The sequence below is a fragment of the Ambystoma mexicanum genome, chromosome 5q (genome assembly GCF_040938575.1).
Source record: "Ambystoma mexicanum isolate Mex_15411 chromosome 5q, UKY_AmexF1_1, whole genome shotgun sequence".
NCBI classification, from domain to species: Eukaryota; Metazoa; Chordata; class Amphibia; order Caudata; family Ambystomatidae; genus Ambystoma; species Ambystoma mexicanum.
The window spans coordinates 682,646,915-682,667,666 of NC_090933.1; the positions used below are offsets into that span (position 1 = coordinate 682,646,915).

At 46.4% G+C, this 20,752-nt stretch overlaps 1 protein-coding gene across 1 annotated transcript in view; it reads left to right on the top strand.

The window, feature by feature from the left end:
* The window catches only part of MCMDC2 (minichromosome maintenance domain containing 2), a 2,206,017-nt gene that overhangs the window by 2,074,347 nt on the left and 110,918 nt on the right, over window positions 1-20,752 (top strand). Inside the window, exon 13 of the mRNA XM_069621139.1 lies at window positions 13,846-13,955. Coding sequence (XP_069477240.1) covers window positions 13,846-13,955 — 110 coding nt within the window. The remainder of the gene's footprint in view (window positions 1-13,845; window positions 13,956-20,752) is intronic.

The following is a 20,752-nucleotide window of genomic DNA, read 5'->3' on the forward strand; positions in this document are numbered from 1 at the left end:
CACCACCATCCAAGTGGCTTCCAAATGCTGAGCCTTAGAGGAGGTTTAACATCAGATAACTTTTCTTAATTGCCTCAGTACTGACTCGTTGCATTTTAAGCTCTGTTTTAACATGACCCATCGGGGCTATGACCCGTATCACCACCTGCTATTGTTGTCTCTATCTTTGGCGTTCGCCTGTGCATCACCCCTTTGCTCACTGTCAGCAGTGGGATACTGGTCTCTAATGTTGTAGTGCCCAGCAGGTAATTACGTCAGAGTTTTAATGAATTTGTGTACCGCCGCCGGATCAGGGAAGAAGTGTGCCCTTCCATTGTGCTAGACTCTTAGTCTGGAGGGGTATTGCATAGAGTATTGCAGTGCTCGATCACGTAGTGCCCTCTTCGCCACTGCAAAGGACATGCAGGCCTTCTGGACAGCTGGGGTGAAGTCCAGGTATAAGGACACTTTACTGTTCTCAATATGAGGTTGCTGAGTTCCCTCGCCCTCCTAAGTATAGCATCTCGGTCTAGGTAATTTAGCACTTTTGCTATCACTGGTCTTGGGTTTTGACCCGGTCTCGGTGCGAGCTGTGATATCCTGTGCGCTCTTTCAACCAGGAATTGGGCAGACAGTGGTGGTCCCTGCAGCACGTCTTTTTATAAATCTCCATAAATACTTCCATATTCTGTTGTGGGACCGTTTCCGGAATCCCCACCACCCTAATATTATTTCTGCATGTTTTCGCTTCGAGGTCCTCATTCTTGTCTCTTATAGCTCCCGGCGCAATTCCTGTACCGCCTGCACGGTTTTGTTGTTGTTGTCATTCAGAACGCTGACTCTTGTTTCCACTTTGGAGGTCCTGCTGCTTTCTTTATCTATGCGCTCCTGCATCCTGCCCACCTTGTATGTCAGGCCGTCCAGTTTCGTGTTGATGGCAGCGAACCCAGATCGCATTTCTGCGAGGACTAGGCTCAGCTCTGAAACCGGGGGGTCCTCACATTGCTCCGCCGCAACTCCCGCAGAGGATGATGTGGCCGCCATTGTAGGAGATCCAGGCGGGGTCTTCTGGCGGTCGTTATTGTTCCCTAGCCCTTCTTTCTGAGTGAATGGTAGGCGGGTTTGTTTTTTACCGCCCTTCACCATAAAGCCTCTGTATGTCGCCGTCTTCTCGGGCCCCTGGCCCTTCGCTAGGCTCGATGTGCTGTGGCTAGCTCAGTTGTCTACAAATTGCCTTCCTCTGACCTGTCTTCCTCTGCTAGGTTCTCAGCCCCTATCCGCTACAGCCGGCCCCAATTGTTGGCCCGATTGTTTAGGGCACCTGCTCTGCTCCGTCACTGCTGCCCACTGCTCTGTTGGGCGTGGAGGGGAGTGTGATGCTCCCTTTATGCAGAGGCTCCTCTGGCCTGCTCTCCTGTGCACCAGTCGTTCCTGTCCTCTGGCTTCACATGCAGGCAGCAGTTGATTCAGTCAGATTTCCTGCTCTCCGGTGTTGGTGTGCCCCCCCCTCTTCTCGAGCTGGGCTTTGGGGTCCCCCCTGTACCTTCACTACTCCTCTCCGCGGTTCTCCTGGCTTTCCACCGTTTTTTTTGTTTAAAAAAAAAAAAAAAATGTTGCCCCTGTGTCCCTGTTTGCAAGCCTTGTGGGTTGCTGTAGTACCTCATGTGCTCCACTGCACACTCTGATTGCGCCTGTTGTGGGTTGTCCAAGTTACACAGCCTGTGCGCAACGTAGCCAGCTTTGTCCCGTAATGGTGTAGGGCCGGCTAATGTCTCTAAATATTGTCTCTGGTTCTCCTTCGCTATGCGCTGCTGTGCGCCCGTGTGCCTGAATGCATGCTCCCCCGTAGTCTGTATGCCGAAGCCGCGCTGCCAGCCCGGGCCCGAGGGTTATCAGGACCTCCCCTGCGCAGATATCGTACCTCCTCTCACCTCAACTTAAGCTCTTCCCTGTGCCTGCAGCAATAACTGCGGTGATGTTTAGTGGGGTGGCAGATGGGGGTGTTCCTGGAGCCCCCCGTGGCTGTGCCCGACGAGGTAACTTACTTGTCCGCCTCCGTATCTCAAACCTGGGGGGCAGCGCAAGCCGTTTCTCCCCCGGTGCTGCGCTGTCCCCACTCTCACGCTCGCGAGGGGGATGTCCCAACCGGCAGGGATCTTCTGGTCTTCCGATCTCCGGCCTCAGCCGCACGATCCCAAGCCTGGATGCTCCACGGGGACGTGTGCGGCGGCTCTGGTGTGCTCCGCTCGTCGGAGGGGACCTGCCCCTTCCTGCTTCTCTTCCGCCACTCGCCCTTGACTGCCTTGATTGGCTGCCCTCCTATGTGTATGTTATTCCTACGTCCCTTTTCAATATCCTCCACCTTGACACATATTTCTTTTCCCTGTTTTTCCAGTTCTTTGATCTTTGTCTCCATCTTTAGTTCCATGACATCCACCAAGAGTTGGTTACTTTCCAGACCCTCCACTCTATATTCAATTCTATCTATGCGTCCTTTAATTTCCGCCATAACATCTGGACTTCTAATCTGAAGTCCTTTATCTTTATTTCGGCTTAAATGCTTTGTATGTCCAGTTTCATGGGTCCCATCCCCCCGTCCCCTCCTGTCTAAGCTGTCGCAGCCATCGACCTGAGGCTGCAAATCAGTGCCTCTTGAGGATGAATATAATGTAATGTCTCGTAAAGTATCCACTGCACCCCCAAGTCTCTCCAACTTAACTGTCTTACTTCGGACTGCCTACATAGACTCATTTCACTATACTAGGAGTGACCCCTCCTTGAAGTTGCAGCCTCATTAGGACCCAGGCGGTAAGGGGTTTACGGCGGCGTAAACAGCGCCGACCCTTACCGCCTGATTCTGAGGTCCCTTAGCGCCATGGCGGATTTAACACCTGCTTTTAGCAAGTGTTAAATTCCATGGCGCTAAGGGACCATGTTGTTAATTACGCCACCGTAATTTACGGTGGCGTAATTAACGCCTTCCCCACTCCCATTATGCCCTATGGGGCAAAAATGGGAATGGGGAAGGGTAAATGGGGATTGGGGACTTACCGCCCCGCCAACCTCGGTTTACGCCATGGTGGTAAAGGTACGACCCAGGCGGTAACTTACCGCCTGGGTCGTAATGAGGCCCACTGTGTTTACAACCTCTCTTTGCAATCCACACTGGAAAACCCACAAACTACTTATCTTCGCAGGGTAGGGCAGTGTGGTGTATACAGTGTATATATTTTCTCCCAGGCAGTGAATTACCTGGTTTAAGACTTCCCAAGAGGACCACCATGGCTCACCCTGGCTGGCACACCACTGTCGGCGAGCACGGATCCAGTGATGCAGCTGCAACTCACCTACCTGCAGAGGGCCCGTTAGGCCCATCGAAACACGCCGGGTCCTTAGCGTTCCGTGTTGTGTTCTTCTAGTCCTCTCCAATTTCAGAGCACAAGGGACTGTGCGGTTTTCAGCTGCCATGCCCAGTATTTCTTTCCGTCCTCCGATCACTTGGGTCTGCACTGTTCCTGAAATCGGGGTGCCGGCGTGCTGCTGTGCTTCAGACTCTTACCGAATTCAATTGCTCCCAGAGTCTGTTTCGGCCCCATGCTGGATTTCTCTAAGCAAGTGCGGCATCTGGTGGTTTGTCTGGGGAACTACGCCGCTGCTCACGCTATGATCTGAGAACTCGCTAGCAGTGCTTTAAGTAAGGGAACAAATTCTGGTTTAAAATATGTGTTTAAATATGTTTAAATATGGTTATTGTGTGCAAAAATTATGACCAAAATAATTGCCGCCTGAGTAATTTTATTTTCGGCGCCCGGCAATGGGGACTTACCGGGGCATTACGACTCCGGCGGACCCGGTAATTGGCCATTGCCGGTCGCTGGAAAATATTACTCCCCATTCCCATTTGAGTCTCATTGGACTCAATGGGAATGGGGAGGACGGATGCACCGGCACCATTCATGAATGGCGCCGGTGCATCGGTCAAGATCTGCGAGCGGGTGCCTTTTCCGCCCCAGATCAGACTTGGCCGGATGAAAGGCACCCGCTCGCAGAACTCGTAGTTTGCCGGTCCAGAAACAACGGTACCGGCAAGCTTACCGGTACCGTTGTTTCTGGACCAGCAACCTCGTAATGACCCCAAATGTATTCTCTTATAATTTCCCTTTCCTGTTTGAAAACAACTTAATTTCATATGTCTTTAACTGATATTGTGATTCAAAACATTACTCAAGGTTACATCTACTGGCAGAGTATTGCTACACATATTTTTAAAGAAATGTGGTCAGGGAGGCCAGTTCGGAGAGACCAGTACAGCCGTGGCTCAAGGTCAAGGGCAATATTTGGAGACTTCCCTGGCTAGCCCTGGCTGAATAAAAGCACTGCTCGCCAGTCTTCCTTCTTTGAGGAGATTTTTTTCCTCCACATAACTAGTGGGAGCCCCCATTGGATATTTATTGCGTGGCACTATGATGCAGATGTGGATAAAAGTGCATTCTTTTTTGAGGATAGCGGGACAACAGCCCCAAGTGGACGTTTTTGTCTGCGACCGCAGCTGGTGGCCAGTGATAATGAAGAAGTTGTACTTAAAATATTTGAATGATCCAGGAAATCGCACCCTGTCTCATTGTAGCACAAGACTGATTTGAGCTTGTGGAATTATATCATTGTCTTAAGCCGGAAATGCAAATCTTCCCAGCTCATTCTTATTTTCTGTTTTACCTGGTAGACAACAGGACTTTAGACCTGCTGGAAGAGTGAACTGATGTAACATAAAACTTGTTCAACCACTCAATTTGGCTATCTTGAAGGCCTGGTGTTTTGTTGCCGCCACCAGTGTAGTCCTGCATTAAAGACTAAGTAGGCCCCTATGTTAAGTGACTGCAAATCATTAACCACAGAAGCAGTTAACTGAGGAGTTGCACTGTACAATGAGTTAAGAGATAAGTTAGATTCCTGTTAGAAATTGGTTCCAGTGGCAGCTTGAATTGTACATAAAGGATGCCTCTGTTGGATGCATCTGTTTACATTGCCATGTACTAAATGGGCAGATTTGTGAGGATATGGCAGGTTGAGAACATTATTTTATCTAATTGGAATGTGCCATCTCTGGACTACTCCCTCCTGATTGGTGGCTTGTGGATGCCCTCATCTCCACGGGTTTCGCACTAGACCACTGGTTTCCAAACCTTTTTATACTTAAGCCCCAGGAATAAGAAAAATGTTGGCAGTCAGATGGGTTGGACCATAAATTAGGGCAGCTTTGTGTGCAGACAAAGTGGTTGGTGGAGGCAGGGAGTAGAGTTTCAAATTGGAGGGATCGCCCTACCATCTACATATCCTCATGGTGTCCCCACTTGTGGTAAGTCATGATCCCCACTGACAATATGGTACCCAAGGATTTCATCAACAAACGGAAGGTCAAAGCTCTCATTCAGGCTGTTGCTTACAGCATCCTTTCCTGGGCCTCTCACATGCAACCCAACGGAGGGGCTCAAGTTCCTACATGCCGGCTTTACATTGAATGTGTTCCTCTCGCCCTTAAGCGCTCAGCTAGAAACTGTCAGGGGTTTCAGTTCTCCTAGGTTTTCTTGGCTTCTGTATAGATCGTGGCATCATGCAGATTTGAGATATTACACCCTAGAGTCTGCTCGCCATCCTTACCTGGGACCTCTACTTGGTTATTAAGGAAATGTGTCCTTCCCGCTTTGTGACTTTGGAGGTTGTCGCAATGTGCATTTTGTCCATAAGGTGTTCCCTTCCTTGTGACACTGTCAACAGTGTGTGGAATTGATATGACGCTTTGTACTTGAAGTCTGATCATCCACCCATAACCTCCAATAAGGCCCAATGACACCTCAGACTTTCACCCCTCCACAAGGATCACTTCCTTCCTGCATGGAGAATAGGGAGGGATAATTTAAGTTCTTCCCATTCTCTTTACATAGGAAGAGCCAACATGTATGGCTGCCTTGAGGGATTGTTTAGACTTTTCTGTAGCCTTTTGGCCGGATCTGGCTGGAAAGAAAACACCCACTGCCAACCTTACTTTGTCTGTGGATGAAATCTGCCATCTCCCATGCCTATGGGGCATCTTGCTCTCCTCCTCCCAGGGCAGTGCAAGATCCATGAACACATTCTTCACCCACTACAAGCTGTACGTGGACCTCCCTAGACCTTGCTTTGGTTCTTGGTTCTGTCATGTGTTTATGATTAATAATGATCTCACAATAAAATGGGAAATAGCTGGGTTGATTGCACTTGTTTAGAAGAGTAGGTACCTGTCTTCTCCCTAGTTATTGCCCCCTTGCCACCATCATATTGGGATGACAGACGAAGAGCTACAGTTGGGAACCCATGCATGAATCCTTGCAGTATTCCTGCACCTCGTCGAGTATATGAGAGACAATATGCACTCAGACAACCCTTCAGAGTGTACCCGGAAGCTAACATAGTGGAGGAAAGTTACCAAGAATGATGTACTTTGGCAAGCTGTCGAAATGCAGCCATGAACAGAATGGATGAACGTTAAACCAAAGTCTGAAGACAGCAAAGGAATGTCATAAAGAAGATATAAGAACCTATGCTGAAAGGACGATGTAACTGGAGCACTAATAGAAACATGTACCCTACGATACATTAATCATGAACACAAAGAATAATAAAGTTACTTATTGATCAATAACTGCAAATACACAGAAATGCAAGGCAGAAAGAACACATAGAAGCTTGCTTATGAGAGGTATATATTCAACATTTAGGACGACCATCAGAAGAAAATGGACGACGGCTTTTGTCAATTAGCCCAGCTACCTCAAAATACAAGCCCAGGATCTTAAGGTGAAAAGATGATGAAGAAATTTTTTTCCCTTGCAAAGTGAAGGAGTAGACTGGCTTGGAACCAAGGATGCTATTTTGAGAGATGGAGGAAAATCAAGAAGGGAGTCTAACGAGCAGACCATGTGCGAGGACATATTTCCCAAAGATTGGCAGGAACAAGAACATTTACAGATGCCAAGAATTGGACAATTAAAAGTGCACACAGTTTATATGATATAGAGTGAGCAAGTCTCTAAAGGCCAAGTAGGATTAAAGAGGATACTAGACAACAAGAGCTGTCAGGAGGTACATGCTGCTAGCGAGCCGAATTCCCATGGTTGGATTTGGGTTGCCAACCAATCAGAAAAGCCTGCCATGCACTTTTACATAAAATGTTGCAAAGTATTATTTTGCTGCCATATTCTCTGCTATGACGAGTACATTATACCACATGTATAGAAGTAGCTCAGGGTGTGTCTCACTGACAAGAGACTGCCAATGAGGGATTAACACACGTACTATCTATATGTAGACATGTTCCCCATATCCAATCCCACCCCTGGATAGGTTTTACAGTTTGCCACATAGGATGACATCATCGATGACGCATCTAGCATTATATAAACTGAGTATAATCAAGAAGGCATTGTGATCCTGCATGAATCGATTTGATGAGTTTTATCCGCCCTGCTTTACTGCTTTGAGATTAAAGCAGTATTTGACCATCTCCTTTGAGTCTGTCGGTTATTTGGTCTAAGATATTTTATTGGTAATTCCATCAAGCACACAGACGCTTCAAGGTGCTAGAGCACACTTGTGTGTTTGTTTTGTCTTTAGAGGGCAATATCAATGTACCAACTTGCCATGCCCTCAAATAAGTAAGGACTGTGATGAGCAAGAGACATGAGGTAGAAATGAGGTGGCAATGACTAGATTGCTTTTGCGTAATCTCATTACTCGAGGCCTTATCATCCTTGTCGCGGTGCAACGAACCTCTCCCTCCCACCCAGGGTGGATATTGCAGGGATGGTCCTGCTGAGGTATTTACAGGTGGAATCATGTTGCTCTGGCCTCTTAAACTCCTCTCTAGCCCACATGAATTTCTCACAGTGAGGAAGATTTATTTGTTATTATATGTTAGTGGGGTGCCTGTTTTAGAGAGCACAGGCCACAAATGAGTAAGGACTGGGATGAAGAAGAGAAGCGCTCAAAGTAAATAGATCACCTGTAAGGCATCTAGTCATTAACTATATCTCCCTCGATACTGAAGTGACTTAAGAATATATTTGTTTTGCGCTTTTCTCCATGATCTTTGCCCCATTTTACTTGCTACCGATGTTCGTACCTAACGCGGCCAGAGCAAGAAGGGGTTCTGTGCAAGGCAAAAGGAAAATACATTTTTTTTTAAAAATGTGCTTCCGAGCTGACAAGGAGCCTCTCATATGGGGCACTAACTGCGGCCCTCAACATACGCACCCTGCGGCCCTCAACATACACAGCAGCACATCACGCCCCACTCCCGTGGATTCAGCTCTATTCCACAATCCTGCTGCTTCCACATATTGAAGAGTACTAATTATTACCATCGGATCGCTTCCCCCGCCGCATCTAACTGGAATGCACACGAGGCATCCTCACTTCAAGATGGCCGCCTCCCAGATGCAGCACTCTGCCTGATGATGTCCGCTCCCTCTGTCTGATTTCCCTTGGCCCGGATTGGTCAAACAGCAATATTATTCTGCCACCCAATAGCCGGCAGGCTATTAGCCGGTCAGCTCGGTAAGGCCAAGAAAGAAGGCCTTGCCCTGACCGAGCTGACAGAGTGCCACAGGCGCTAGGAGCCACCATGCTCCCCGCATGCCCATCTCTCCACCTTAAGTCATAGGTGAGTCCAAAATAACCCTAAAAGCAAAAAAACCTCACCAAGCTCCTCACTTAGGGTACCATACACTCAAAAAACAATCTTCCTGGAATGCCCCCAGAGTCAGTGTCTCTCTTTCCAGACATAGATCTAGGAATACTGGCAAACAATACTTTAGACCCAAGTATTCTGCCTGCAAAAGTGTCTCACTTCCAACCCTTCCACCTCACCTCCGTGCAATTGCGTGGATACCTATCTTACCTCCTTTTGCATTAGCGGCCTTTTCACTGTGTATGCCTTGCCAGCCCCTAGCGGCCTCTAAATGTGCTTTTATAGTTCTAAATGTTTCTGACCTTTGCCAGCCTCTAGTGGCCCTTGACTGTGTATGCCCTGTCAGCCCCCAGTGGCCTCTAATTGTGCTTATATAGTTTTAAATGTTTCTGACCTTTGCCAGCCTCGAGCGGCCTTTGACTGTGTATGCCTTTGCCAGCCCCTAGCGGCCTTTGACTGTGTATGCCTTTGCCAGCCCCTAGCAGCCTCTAAATGTGCTTATATAGTTCTAAATGTTTTTGACCTTTGCCAGCCTCTAACAGCCTCTAGATTGTGTACCCCTTTGCCAGCCTCTAGCGGCCTCTAAATGTGCTTATATAGTTCTAAATGTTTTTGACCTTTGCCGGCCTCTAGATTGTGTATGCTTTTGCCAGCTTATAGCGGCATTTGACTGTGTATGCCTTGCCAGCCCCTAGCGGCCTCTAAATGTGCTTATATAGTTCTAAATGTTTTTGACCTTTGCCAGCCTCTAACGGCCTCTAGATTGTGTACCCCTTTGCCAGCCTCTAGCGGCCTCTAAATGTGCTTATATAGTTCTAAATGTTTTTGACCTTTGCCGGCCTCTAGCAGCCTCTAGATTGTGTATGTCTTTGCCAGCCTCTAGCGGCCTTTGACTGTGTATGCCTTTGCCAGCCCCTAGCGGCCTCTAAATGTTTTTGACCTTTGCCAGCCTCTAGAGGCCTTTGACTGTGTATGCCTTGCCAGCCCCTAGTGGCCTCTAAATGTGCTTACATAGTTCTAAATGTTTTTGACCTTCACCAGCCTCTAGCGGCCTCTAGATTGCTTATGCCTTTGCCAGCCTCTAGCGGCCTTTGACTGTGTATGCCTTTGCCAGCCTCTAGTGGCCTTTGACGGCTCCACTGATACTATACTAGTGGACTTGCCCAACTAGTCCTGCACAAGCACTATACAGCATTTGTTTACAAATGCATTCCTCAGCTACCCACCTTACAGCTACCCACCTAACAGCGTCTACACCTCTCCTCTCCCCTTCCTCCATTTTCCTCATTACTCGCTCTCTCTGGGCCACCCACAGCTTGCTCCCTGCACACCCAGACCTTGCACCACCTCCAAATATCATGCACTCTGCTTCATACACAACACTATACAACACACTTAACCACTGCATCTCTAACCAGCCTAGACACCTCCTTAGGCGTTCCAGACTAAGAACCCGCACTAAACCACCATTCTCGCTCCGCAGCTCTCCACCATCCACTCACAGCAGGAACCACAAGCTTAGCTCTCGCACCCACACAACATTCTCACACACACACCCACCTGTCCACGCACACATCCCCCATCACCCTGCGCCCAAACCTACACTCCAACCTCCCTCACTCATACGTGCACCCACCACCTCGCCGACCCCGATCACCAGCGCTCATGATCCATCACCAGCCAATCTTGTCCTAAAATGCGCACTCATTAATGCACGCTCCATCCATGCCCATGCTATTGAGATCAATGACCTCATCATTACTCACCAACTAGACATACTAGCCATATCCGAAACATGGCTCCATGAAGCATCCAACCCATCCATACACCTCGCCCTCCCTCAGGAGTACACCATCCTTATGCAGGACCGCAAAACCTGTGAAGGTGGGGGCGTCGCCCTCTTCTATAACAATTCCCTTGCCATTAGGCTGCATAACCAACAATGGGACAACAATGCTGACCTTCTCTCTGCTAAACTAGCTCTCTCCCCTAACTGCACCATTAACTTCATAGTCACATACAGACCACCAGGCTCCCCCCCAGACTACCAAAGCAACTCCTCCAAATCTTAGGCAGCAACCTGAAAAGCTCCTCTAAAACCATCCTACTTGGCAACCTTAACCTTGGTTAGATGACCCCAAGGATAAGGCTGCCGCACACTTAGCCAAGGATCTCTCCCACATGGGGTTCGAACACAAAATCACCAGACCAACTCACTGCAAAGGTCGGACCATCGAATGGTTAGCAGATCATAACTGCGCATGGACCATCACCTCCATCTCAGCCCTCCCTTGGACGGATCACTATCTCATCCAATTTTCCATTCCAACCACACCCATTCGTAAAACGGTTACTCATGGCCCCCCGCTAAAGTCAGAAGCTCCAAAAAACTCACTGCTACCAACCTCGCTCCTCTTCTTGATATCCCTGAACTCAAGCACCCTTTTAACCAAGACCCCACCTCTCTCGCCAACATCTATAACAATGCCCTCGCCCAAGCCATTGAGTCAATTGCCCCATTGGAAGATAAAAAATAAAAATAAAATCCATGCACTCCAACTCCTGGTTTTCAGAAGAACTATCTGCCTTGCGCACCAAGAAACGAAAAGCCCTATCCAACTGGCAATTAACACCCAACCAATCCTCTCTCAACGAGTTCAAAGAAATCTCACGGACCTACAAAATTGCCATATTCAAAGCCAAATCCGAATCCTATAATCAAAGAATTACCAAAGCTAGCTCCAAATCTAGAGAAATATTCTCTATATTTAAAGAACTCACTACTCCCGAGTCCAGTCCTGACGAAATCATCAAGGATGAAGCATGGTGCACAGGCATCCAGACAGCCCTCCTAAACAAAGTTAAAACGCTCCAAGACAAAATAGCATCCCAACGTAAAGCACTCAACAACCTCCCCATGTCCCCCTCAATCCTCCCTCACAACCCTCGCCCGCAAATACCTCTCTTTGCCTTTAGAGAAGTCACAGAGCTAGAAGTCTCCGCCCTACTCAAAAAATATCAAACCTTCCACATGCAAAGGGGATATATGCCCACCCACCATCATCAAAGAGTGCACAGAAGCACTCACCCCTATCATCACAGCTTTCATCAATGCCGCTTTCTCGTCCGGAACGTACCTCAATGCCTAAAAGAAGCCTGGGTATGCCCGCTCCTATAAAAAAACCCTCTCTAGAACCCACCTCCCCCAATAACTATCGCCCCATCACCACCGTCCCCTTCCTCCTCAAAATCCTAGATAAAGCCGCCCATAACCAAATCCAACACCATTTGGAAACCCATGCCATTCTAGGCAGAAGGCAATCGGGATTCCGCAAAGGGCATGGGACCGAAACTGCTCTCCTAGATTTAAAGAATCAAATTACCAAAATAATGGACACAGGCAGACCTGCTCTCCTCCTACTACTTGATCTCTCTGCAGCATTTGACCTAGTGGACCATGGCATCCTCACATCTCACCTATTCAATGCAGCTCACTTCTCTCACAAAGCAACTACTTGGATCACATCATTTCTAGAAGGTAGAGCCATGAAAGTGTATTCTGACCAGGCCAACGCTCCCCCTACCACCATAAGATGTGGAGTCCCACAAGGGTCATGCACTGCACCGACCCTCTACAACCTCTTCACTAAACCCCTCTTTGACTTACTGGACTCTCTCCGCATAGCCTACACAAACTATGCCGATGACACACAAGTTCTCCTCCCCCTCACTGGAGACTATGTCCAAGACACAGAAGCTCTCCTCAACATCTGCACCACGATCCAAACCTGGATGGCTATTAATGGTCTTTGCCTTAACGGCGACAAAACTAAGATCATCATCCTGGCCCCCAGCGAAACTCTATCCAAGCTCAGCCAAGAATGCTCACACATGACCATTGACAAAATTAGCATACCTGTCTCCTCTGCTGTGAAGACCCTAGGAGTCTACCTAGACGCTACACTCTCCATGACAAGACAAGTCAGCGCCATTTCCTCTTCATCAGCACTGAACACCAAACTCATCTATGCCATAAAACCCTACCTTACCACTCCTAACTGCCTCTCTGTCTCTAGAGCCACCATAGGAGCCGGACTAGATTATTGCAACGCCCTTTTAGCCGGCACATCATCCAAAAATCTAAACAAGCTCCAAATAGCGCAAAACAATGCGCTCCGTGCTGCTCTACACATCCCCAAATTTGACCATGTATCGCAGGCCCGAAGAAATGCTCACAGGATCCCAGTCAAGGAAAGAATCGATTTCAAAATACTCCCCCTCACACACAAATGCATCAATCACACTGCACCTTCCTATCTAACAGAAACCATAACCAGGAAATATTCCCTCCGTCCTACTAGAAGCCACCATGCCAACCTACTCCAAATTCCTACCATAAGAAGAGCCAAAGCTGGATGCATTGGCTTCCCACACATAGCACCCAAGCTCTGGAACGAGCTCCCCAACTCTCTCAGAACCCTCTCTGTACTCCTTTCGCAAATCCCTCAAAACCACTCTTTTTACATAATCTTTCCGCCCTTCCCCCACTGACATGAACTGTACCTTAACGTTTTCATGTCTGTACTGCCATTTTATGTAACTAAAAATGCTACTGTAAAGCAAAATGCCTTGCAATCATTATCAACCCTCCTTTTGTAACCAGCCAATGTTTTATATTTAACAGCGCCACGATGCCCACGGGCTGTTGTGCGCTTTAAAAATACAAATAAATAAATAAATGCATAACTTTCCATCATTCTGTCTCCCATGTTCACATTCTTTGAAACAATCTGGCCATGGAACTAATGTCCATTAATGTGTCCAGGCATAATGGTGGTTGGGATGGTTGCACTACACTGTGGGTACAGAGGTTATATTGTAAATGCAACATAAAATAATACAATATCTGTAAATAAAAATCACAAATATTGCCATTGTTACAAGCTTTTGAAACACATATTTTGTTGTTTCTCAGTGTGAAATGCTGTATCAGTATTTCTGCATTCAAAGTTTTGTCATTTAAAACCGTTAACAGTTGGATATAATTTATCAGTAATAGGTATTTTCAAAGCGGTGATTGTAACGTAGGCAGTAGTGTTATGTTCTGAATGCTTAATGTAGCACTGTGTTTTGATTTACAGGGTTTCATTATCTGAAGCACATGCTAAACTCAGCCTAAGGAAAAAAGTGATTGAGGAGGATGTGTTGATTGCAGTTCTGTTATATGAAACGTCGCTCACAGCCAAACATGGTAACATACTACTTACATTTTCAACTGGTAGCAATTCAGTGATCAGTTACATAATGAGATTGCAGTAAATTTAAATATTCTCCAGCGCTGGATCTGTCATAGATTTTTGTTTTGAATATCCTCTCGCAGCAGGATGGGTATTCTTGGCAACTAAATGCTACTTTTTGTCAGCCAACCCATTTGTCGGGGTTCAAGTCCTGAGTCATGACTGCACTAAAAATGACCGCTAAAAATAAACCAAAACCCTCCTCAGCCCCCTATGCGAAGCACAGAGAGACAGGCTAAAGGATCACTCCAACAAGACGTTAGAGAAAGTTCTTAGAAAATTGGTATCCGAGGACTCCAGAAACTGGGGTGAGCTACTACTGTGGGCTTGGTTTGATGCCATAAAAACACACCAAGCCTCTGTGGGCTATTCTCCCTTCCATACAGGAGAGAACCCATTGACGTACTGGAAATATACTTGAGGGGGTTAGAACTAGGGAATTCCCCAAAGCTACTTATGATCACCTAAGATTCATCTAGCCTCTTGTCCATCGGCAGCTGCTGGATAGCCAAGAGAAACAGAAGAGGCTATATGACCGAGGGACTCCACCAAGGAAGTTTAAAGTGGGCAACCAGGTCCCTGTCTTTTTGCCAACATCAGACCATAAGTTAACTCCCGAGTGGTATGGACCTTAATAAATGATGCAGGTGCATTGACCACAACGACCAGATTCAATAGGACAATCACCGGAGGACCAGCAAAGTTTGTCACATTTATTGGCTGAGGGCATGGTGCCAGCTTGACAACCCCTCCCTGATGTCACCCTTGGTAACTCCTGCAGACACACCAGCTCTAGCTGGAATCCTTACCAATCTTCCAGCTAACCAAACAGAAGACCTACAGGTCTATCTGCAACTATTTCAGATGTCTTCTGCAAACGACCTAGGCCGCCCACAGCTTTGTGCATCGAATGGAAACGCTACTTGGTTAGTTAAGCCAGATGGGGCTGTAATGCCTCCCAGAAGCCCACCAGAAGGCAGTAGAGAAAGAATGTAAGAAAAGCTGGACTTTGGAGTCTTTGAACCAAAGTGAGTAGTACTCACCCATTGGGCCTCATTACGAGCCTGCCGGTCTGGATACAACGGTGCTGGTAAGCTTGCCGGTACCGTTGTATCCGGACTGGCAAGCTCCAAGTTGTGCTTGCGGGTGCCTTTCATACCGCCAGGTCTGACCTGGCGGAATGAAAGGCACCCGCGAGCACAGCATTTCGGATGCACAGGCTTCCCCATTCCCATTGAGCCCTATGGGGCTCAAATGGGAATGGGGAAGAATTTTTTTCCGGCGCCCAGGAATGGGCAAATACCAGATCCGGCAAGGCCGTAATTACCCGCTAATTGCGACTTTCAGGGCGCTGGAAAAAATGCAACTCCAAAACACTCCAAGAACACCAAAGAAAAGTGTCTCAGCTCCAGATAGAAGAAATAAATCTAGAGCAACAGCCCATGTCCACATGCACCGTAATTCAGGAAGACTAACAACACAAAACCAAATTTGAAAGAAACAGTGATCCCAAATAAAAAGGAAATAATATAAAAACATCTATTAAAGGACTTGTGCAGAGCGGGATACCAAAATAGAGGACGCATATCTATTGTAGTCCGCTGCGAGCAGTTACAGCCTGAATAGAAGTTAGCACGGGATTCCAGCTGGGTTCCTGATCGTGAATTGACCAGAAGTACCTCTGGTACCATTGAGGGCTTCATTCCATCACATCTGCTACATCTCCGAATTAATTATAAGGAGATGGTGAGGCTTACTCCAGTCTATGAAAGGCAAGACAACTAATCTTGACTTTACGTCCTGAGGAAAGTCTACAAAAGAAAGGGACATTATTATCAGTTCCAGGAGACCGAAACACATGTCGACTTTACAATCAGTTTGAAATTATAACAAACTACCAAACGACACCAGTAATAAAGACAGGGTCGGAATATGTTGCATAAGTACCTTTATGAGATATGTGTAATATGAAGTTCTGTTTACACACAAAAGAAAAAAGCCATTGCTATTTTGTGTGAGAGTATGTGAATGAATGTTGGAGACCATTAGGCTATGATCCTGATGTTTTGTAGTTTTGTTAAAAAATTGTGTTTTTATGTTATGGATACGTACTAGTATCATAATAAGTACTGCATATATATTTTTGTATTGATAAAATAAAATTTACATATAATGTACTGATTTAGTGGGACCCGTCATCCTTCATTCACTGGTCCACCCCCTTATTTTGTCTGCTCATTTGCCTGAGGGACCAGGAATTATAGTGCAGGCATCCCCTTTGTGTATAAAATTTGACCATATGATTTGGTACTTGCAGCATTTTCCAGCTGTTGTAGTTGCATTGTAAAACATGCCATCGCTAGGCGTCCCATACAAATAATGAAGCAACCCTGCAGAAACATCACTACAAAGGTAGCGTGTCCCCAGAAACATACTAAAGATATCGTAGTGGTTGCGCTCACCATTTCTGGATTAGAATGTTGCTGCTGCTTATAGTCATCTCCCAGGTCTCCCTCCACTCCCTTATCAATCGTGCAGACAGTGCTAACTTTCATCAATACCCCACCAGGGCATTGCCTCTTTCAGTCCACAAAGCACACCTGACCAACATGGCAGAAAAGGAAATACAGGGATAGGGTGGAGAGGAGGGGGAAACAAAGGAGAGAGAATTGTCAACCTTAGAATCAGAAGATATAGGCTATAACCCCAGAATCAGCACTTTCAAATCTTGATCTTGGGTGGATAATGTTACCTCCTTGTGCTTCTGTTTCTATATCTGCCAAATGTGCGTGTGCTTAGTAATAACGTGAATGCCAGTATTTAGTACTTTAATAAACCAGAATGACTCACCCTGAGATAAGGGATGTTTTTTAGAGGCTAAGCTGTAGACTTTGGGACCAGAAAATATGGATTCTAATACAGGCTTCACCTCTTGCGTAAAATTGTGTGATCTTCAGCAAATTATTCTGCATGCCTACTCCTACCCTATCTGTTGAACTTGGAACAGTGTGACGATTCACGGAATCGCGTCACTTCTCCCCAGCGGGGAGCCTTTTGCTGTGAGACTAGGGAGGTGAGGCCACTGCCCAATAGTCCCCCTAGGGATGGTGGAAAGCGGGACACCACAAGGCGAGCCTCCCCTCATGGGGATAAGGAATCCAGTTCTGTGCAGGAACTCCCTAACCGCTTTTCGCTTGGGACCAAGTCCCTTTCAGAAATCCCTGATAACACCACTGCCTTTTATGGAAACATCTCTTCCATCTTTGATCCACAAAGCAATATGAACCAGAGGAAGAAGAGTCAAAGAAACCTGTAGAGTAATAACAGGTTGCCTTACCATAGTACTGAGAAGAGTTGGCTCCAAGGAGGCAGAAAGATGATCTCAACAACAGTAAAGAAGGACTTTAACCTTACGCTGGGGAGGATCCAGCCACAGGAAAAAAAAGAGCAAGAAAGGGTTGGGAAAGAGAGAGAGAGTAGCCAGCGTGAAGCCAGCCCAGCCTGGAAAGTTTGAACCTAGGAACACAAAGCTGCAAGAACCCTGATCCCCAGCGGCGGGGACATCCAGGAACGGTAGGTGGAGCACTGCAGTGGAAGCCAAGCTCCTGACCAGTGGAAGAGTAGGAAAGAAGCCAGGGGTGCGTTACCCCGGGGAGGTCAACCATGTGATCCTATAACTGTGTTAGAGCAGTGTGGCCCAAATCTCTGCAGAGCCGCAAGGACGAAGTGGGGAGCAGAGTGAAGGAAGCAGGAAGCACTGAAGCAATGCAAGTCAGCACATCACCCCAGGAAGAACCAGCTGCGCAGTCCCAACACACTACAGGTAACGGGAGCAGCAAGAGTCCTGGTAGGGGTTTGGGGCAGCTCAAGAGTCAAGATAGCCTAAGGAGTAATCTCCCTCATCACAGTGGTGAACCCAGAGAGCCAAGAGTGAAGAGACCGTGGGAGTAATCTCCCTCATCACAGTAGTGATACCCAGAGACCCAAGAGTCCAGAGAACCTCAGGAGGAATCTCCCTCATCACAGTGATAATCCAAGCAGGATTAAAGTGGATACTAGACAACAAGAGCTGTCGGGAGGTAATCTTCAGATTGTCATAAAAAGGGGGAAATTGCTGGAACTGTAAACCAAGATTTCTGGAGCTGTTGGGACGAAGTGAAGAGACCATTGAGGACTATTGCCAAGGACTATCCCAAGACAGCCCTAAAAGCTGTGCAAGGTGGGTCAAGAGAAGGGAGTCATTCTCCTGACCATATTCTTTTTGTTGAATCAGAAGCGAGTGCAAAGGATTGTTGGTAAAGAGATAAAGACTGGGCCAGCTCACCAGGAGAAGGAAGTCCTTCACTTGTGTTCAAATTATGTTGTTCACTATCTCAGTCTAAAGGTATGAAGTGTTCATACCTGCTACACATGTCTACCAAACAGACAATAAGATCTGCTAAAATTAATAAAGCAGACGGATGAGTTAAAATAATGCTCATTGGTACTTGTATGGATTGAGTCCATATTTCAACTATCTAGTCAAGGGATGCTTTGCTTACTTCAGAAGCATTGTGTATAACTTGTTTGATAACTCAGTAGACATACAAACAGTAATGTATTGTCTCTAACTTGTCTAGTGGAAGGAGCCACCGCTTTTTGTTTCATACAACAGCCTCAACAGCATTTCTTCTTCATGGAATCTTCATTATCATTTTTAAACGTAGAATATCTCCACCTTGTGTGGGATCGCGAAAACTCATGTTTTAAAAAGGGAGAATACTGTTTTTGTGGAATATATACAATCTGCGTAGATTATTTATTTTACATTTTACTTTTAAAAGCTGTGAAACTTCAAAAAGCATATAAGTGCTGTATCTGTATAGGCAAAGCCATATGTATATAGGTTTAGAATCAAGGAAAAACATAAGGCAGATAGGCTGCCATGTAAAGGTAAAGTAAATGGCATTGCCTCTTGGCTGTAGTCTCTCATAATGCATAATATTTACTCTCACTGTCCAGATAGGAAAATGTCTATGCCTTTTGACAGATGCAGCTTGTATCGTGACAAAAAGCCCTTAAAAGACACCAATAACATATGTAGTGGCTGTCTGCCTAGTGAGCACATTGTTGAAAACTCTAATATCTTCCAAAGAAGGTCCTATCCACAACATAAAGAAAGAGAGGGAGTCAGGTTGGGAAAGTTTATGGCTTTCTCTAAGTCACATCGTCTTTTGCCTCCTTACCGTCTAGCTGTCTTGGAAAAGGTCTAGATTGGAGAACTCTATTATCCTCTGGACCTCTGGGTTCTTGCTCTGACACCAATGGCGGTGTCCCTGAGGCCCAATACAAATGCTCCTATCACTGCAACCACAAACCACGGTCATGCTGCTTGTCATCCACATACTGAATGTTGAGTGCTGGCTGGCTCTTTTAAACTACAAAATCTGCATGCTCAATAATAAAAGTTTTGCTGTTGAGGCCTTTGACGTCAAATCCTTTTTGTTGATGACCAAACATACGGAATAGATTACACAAGATCTGAAGCATATTGAAGAGATTCAACCTCCATAGGAACCTTTGTCCGGGAAACCTCTGTCAATTAAAAAGTATGCTGGATGTGATGCTCCAGCCTCATCAGGCCTTATCAGGAGCTTACTTGGACACACATATATCTGCATTTACAGCTAGGCAGAGCATCAAAAGCATCTTATCTGGTGTCTTGAAATCTTCAAAAGTCCAGACTCACAGCCAATCCAACAAATTGTTATCTCACCCTATCATTGGTTGAATATTTGGGCTTTCAAGTTGGAAAGCAAACTTTCCAGCCTCAAGCAACTAAGGTGAGAAGCACCCAAGACCAACCCGTTATCAAGATCAAGAAACAATTAAAAGCCTTTTTGTGCCTGTTTACTGTAATCAAAGGACTTTTCAACAATCGCCAGCCCATTAACCTATCAATTTAAGGGAACAAAATTTCAATCTCATAATTGGTCTGAAAGTAACGAGAAGACCTTTGTTATATTGAAGTGATCGCTGTCACCCTCCCCTCCTAATCATGGCAAACTTTGAAGAACCGTTTATCCCCCAAACTAATTCCCCGTGAGTTGAGTCTGGAAACAGTACTTCCAAAAACTAGGTGTGTGGTTGAACAACCTATATTTTTCATCAGCAGAAATCTCTAAACTAGGGAAAAGAATTATGCCACCATTGAGCTAGATTGCCTAGTTATCCGGCAAGGCCATGAAGGCACTTAAATACTATCTCATCAGAAGACCTTTTATCTTGGTTGCTGACCATACCCCTGTGACTTGATTGTTTAGAGCTAAAGCGACCAATCAGATAGTGATGATGTTGTTCCTCGCCCTCCAGCTTTACACCTTTTTGGTGATTCACAGAAATAACCAGACCAATGTGGACTACCTCAGCCTTCTACAATACAGAAAGCAAAGGCAAAGAGGGGCGATATGTCACAAGGTCCCCTGCCTGGCTCTAGCGCCAACAAGGACAGTGACCCAGGGGGCCAAGTACCCCCGTGGGTCAGTGGATGAAAGGCTGTGGCTGGGAGAGAGCACCTGATCACCTGCCCTTACTTCCAAGTGCATTGCAAGGGATAGTCAGAGACCCACCATGAACAAACTCCCTCCCCGGGTTTTGACATTACTACAGAAAAGACAGCATCATCAAGGAAGTAATTTCAGGGTTTCTTTCAGCTGTGCAGTGGCCAGGGAGTTCAGTGGACTTGGACTGGACTGTGGATTGTATCATGCAG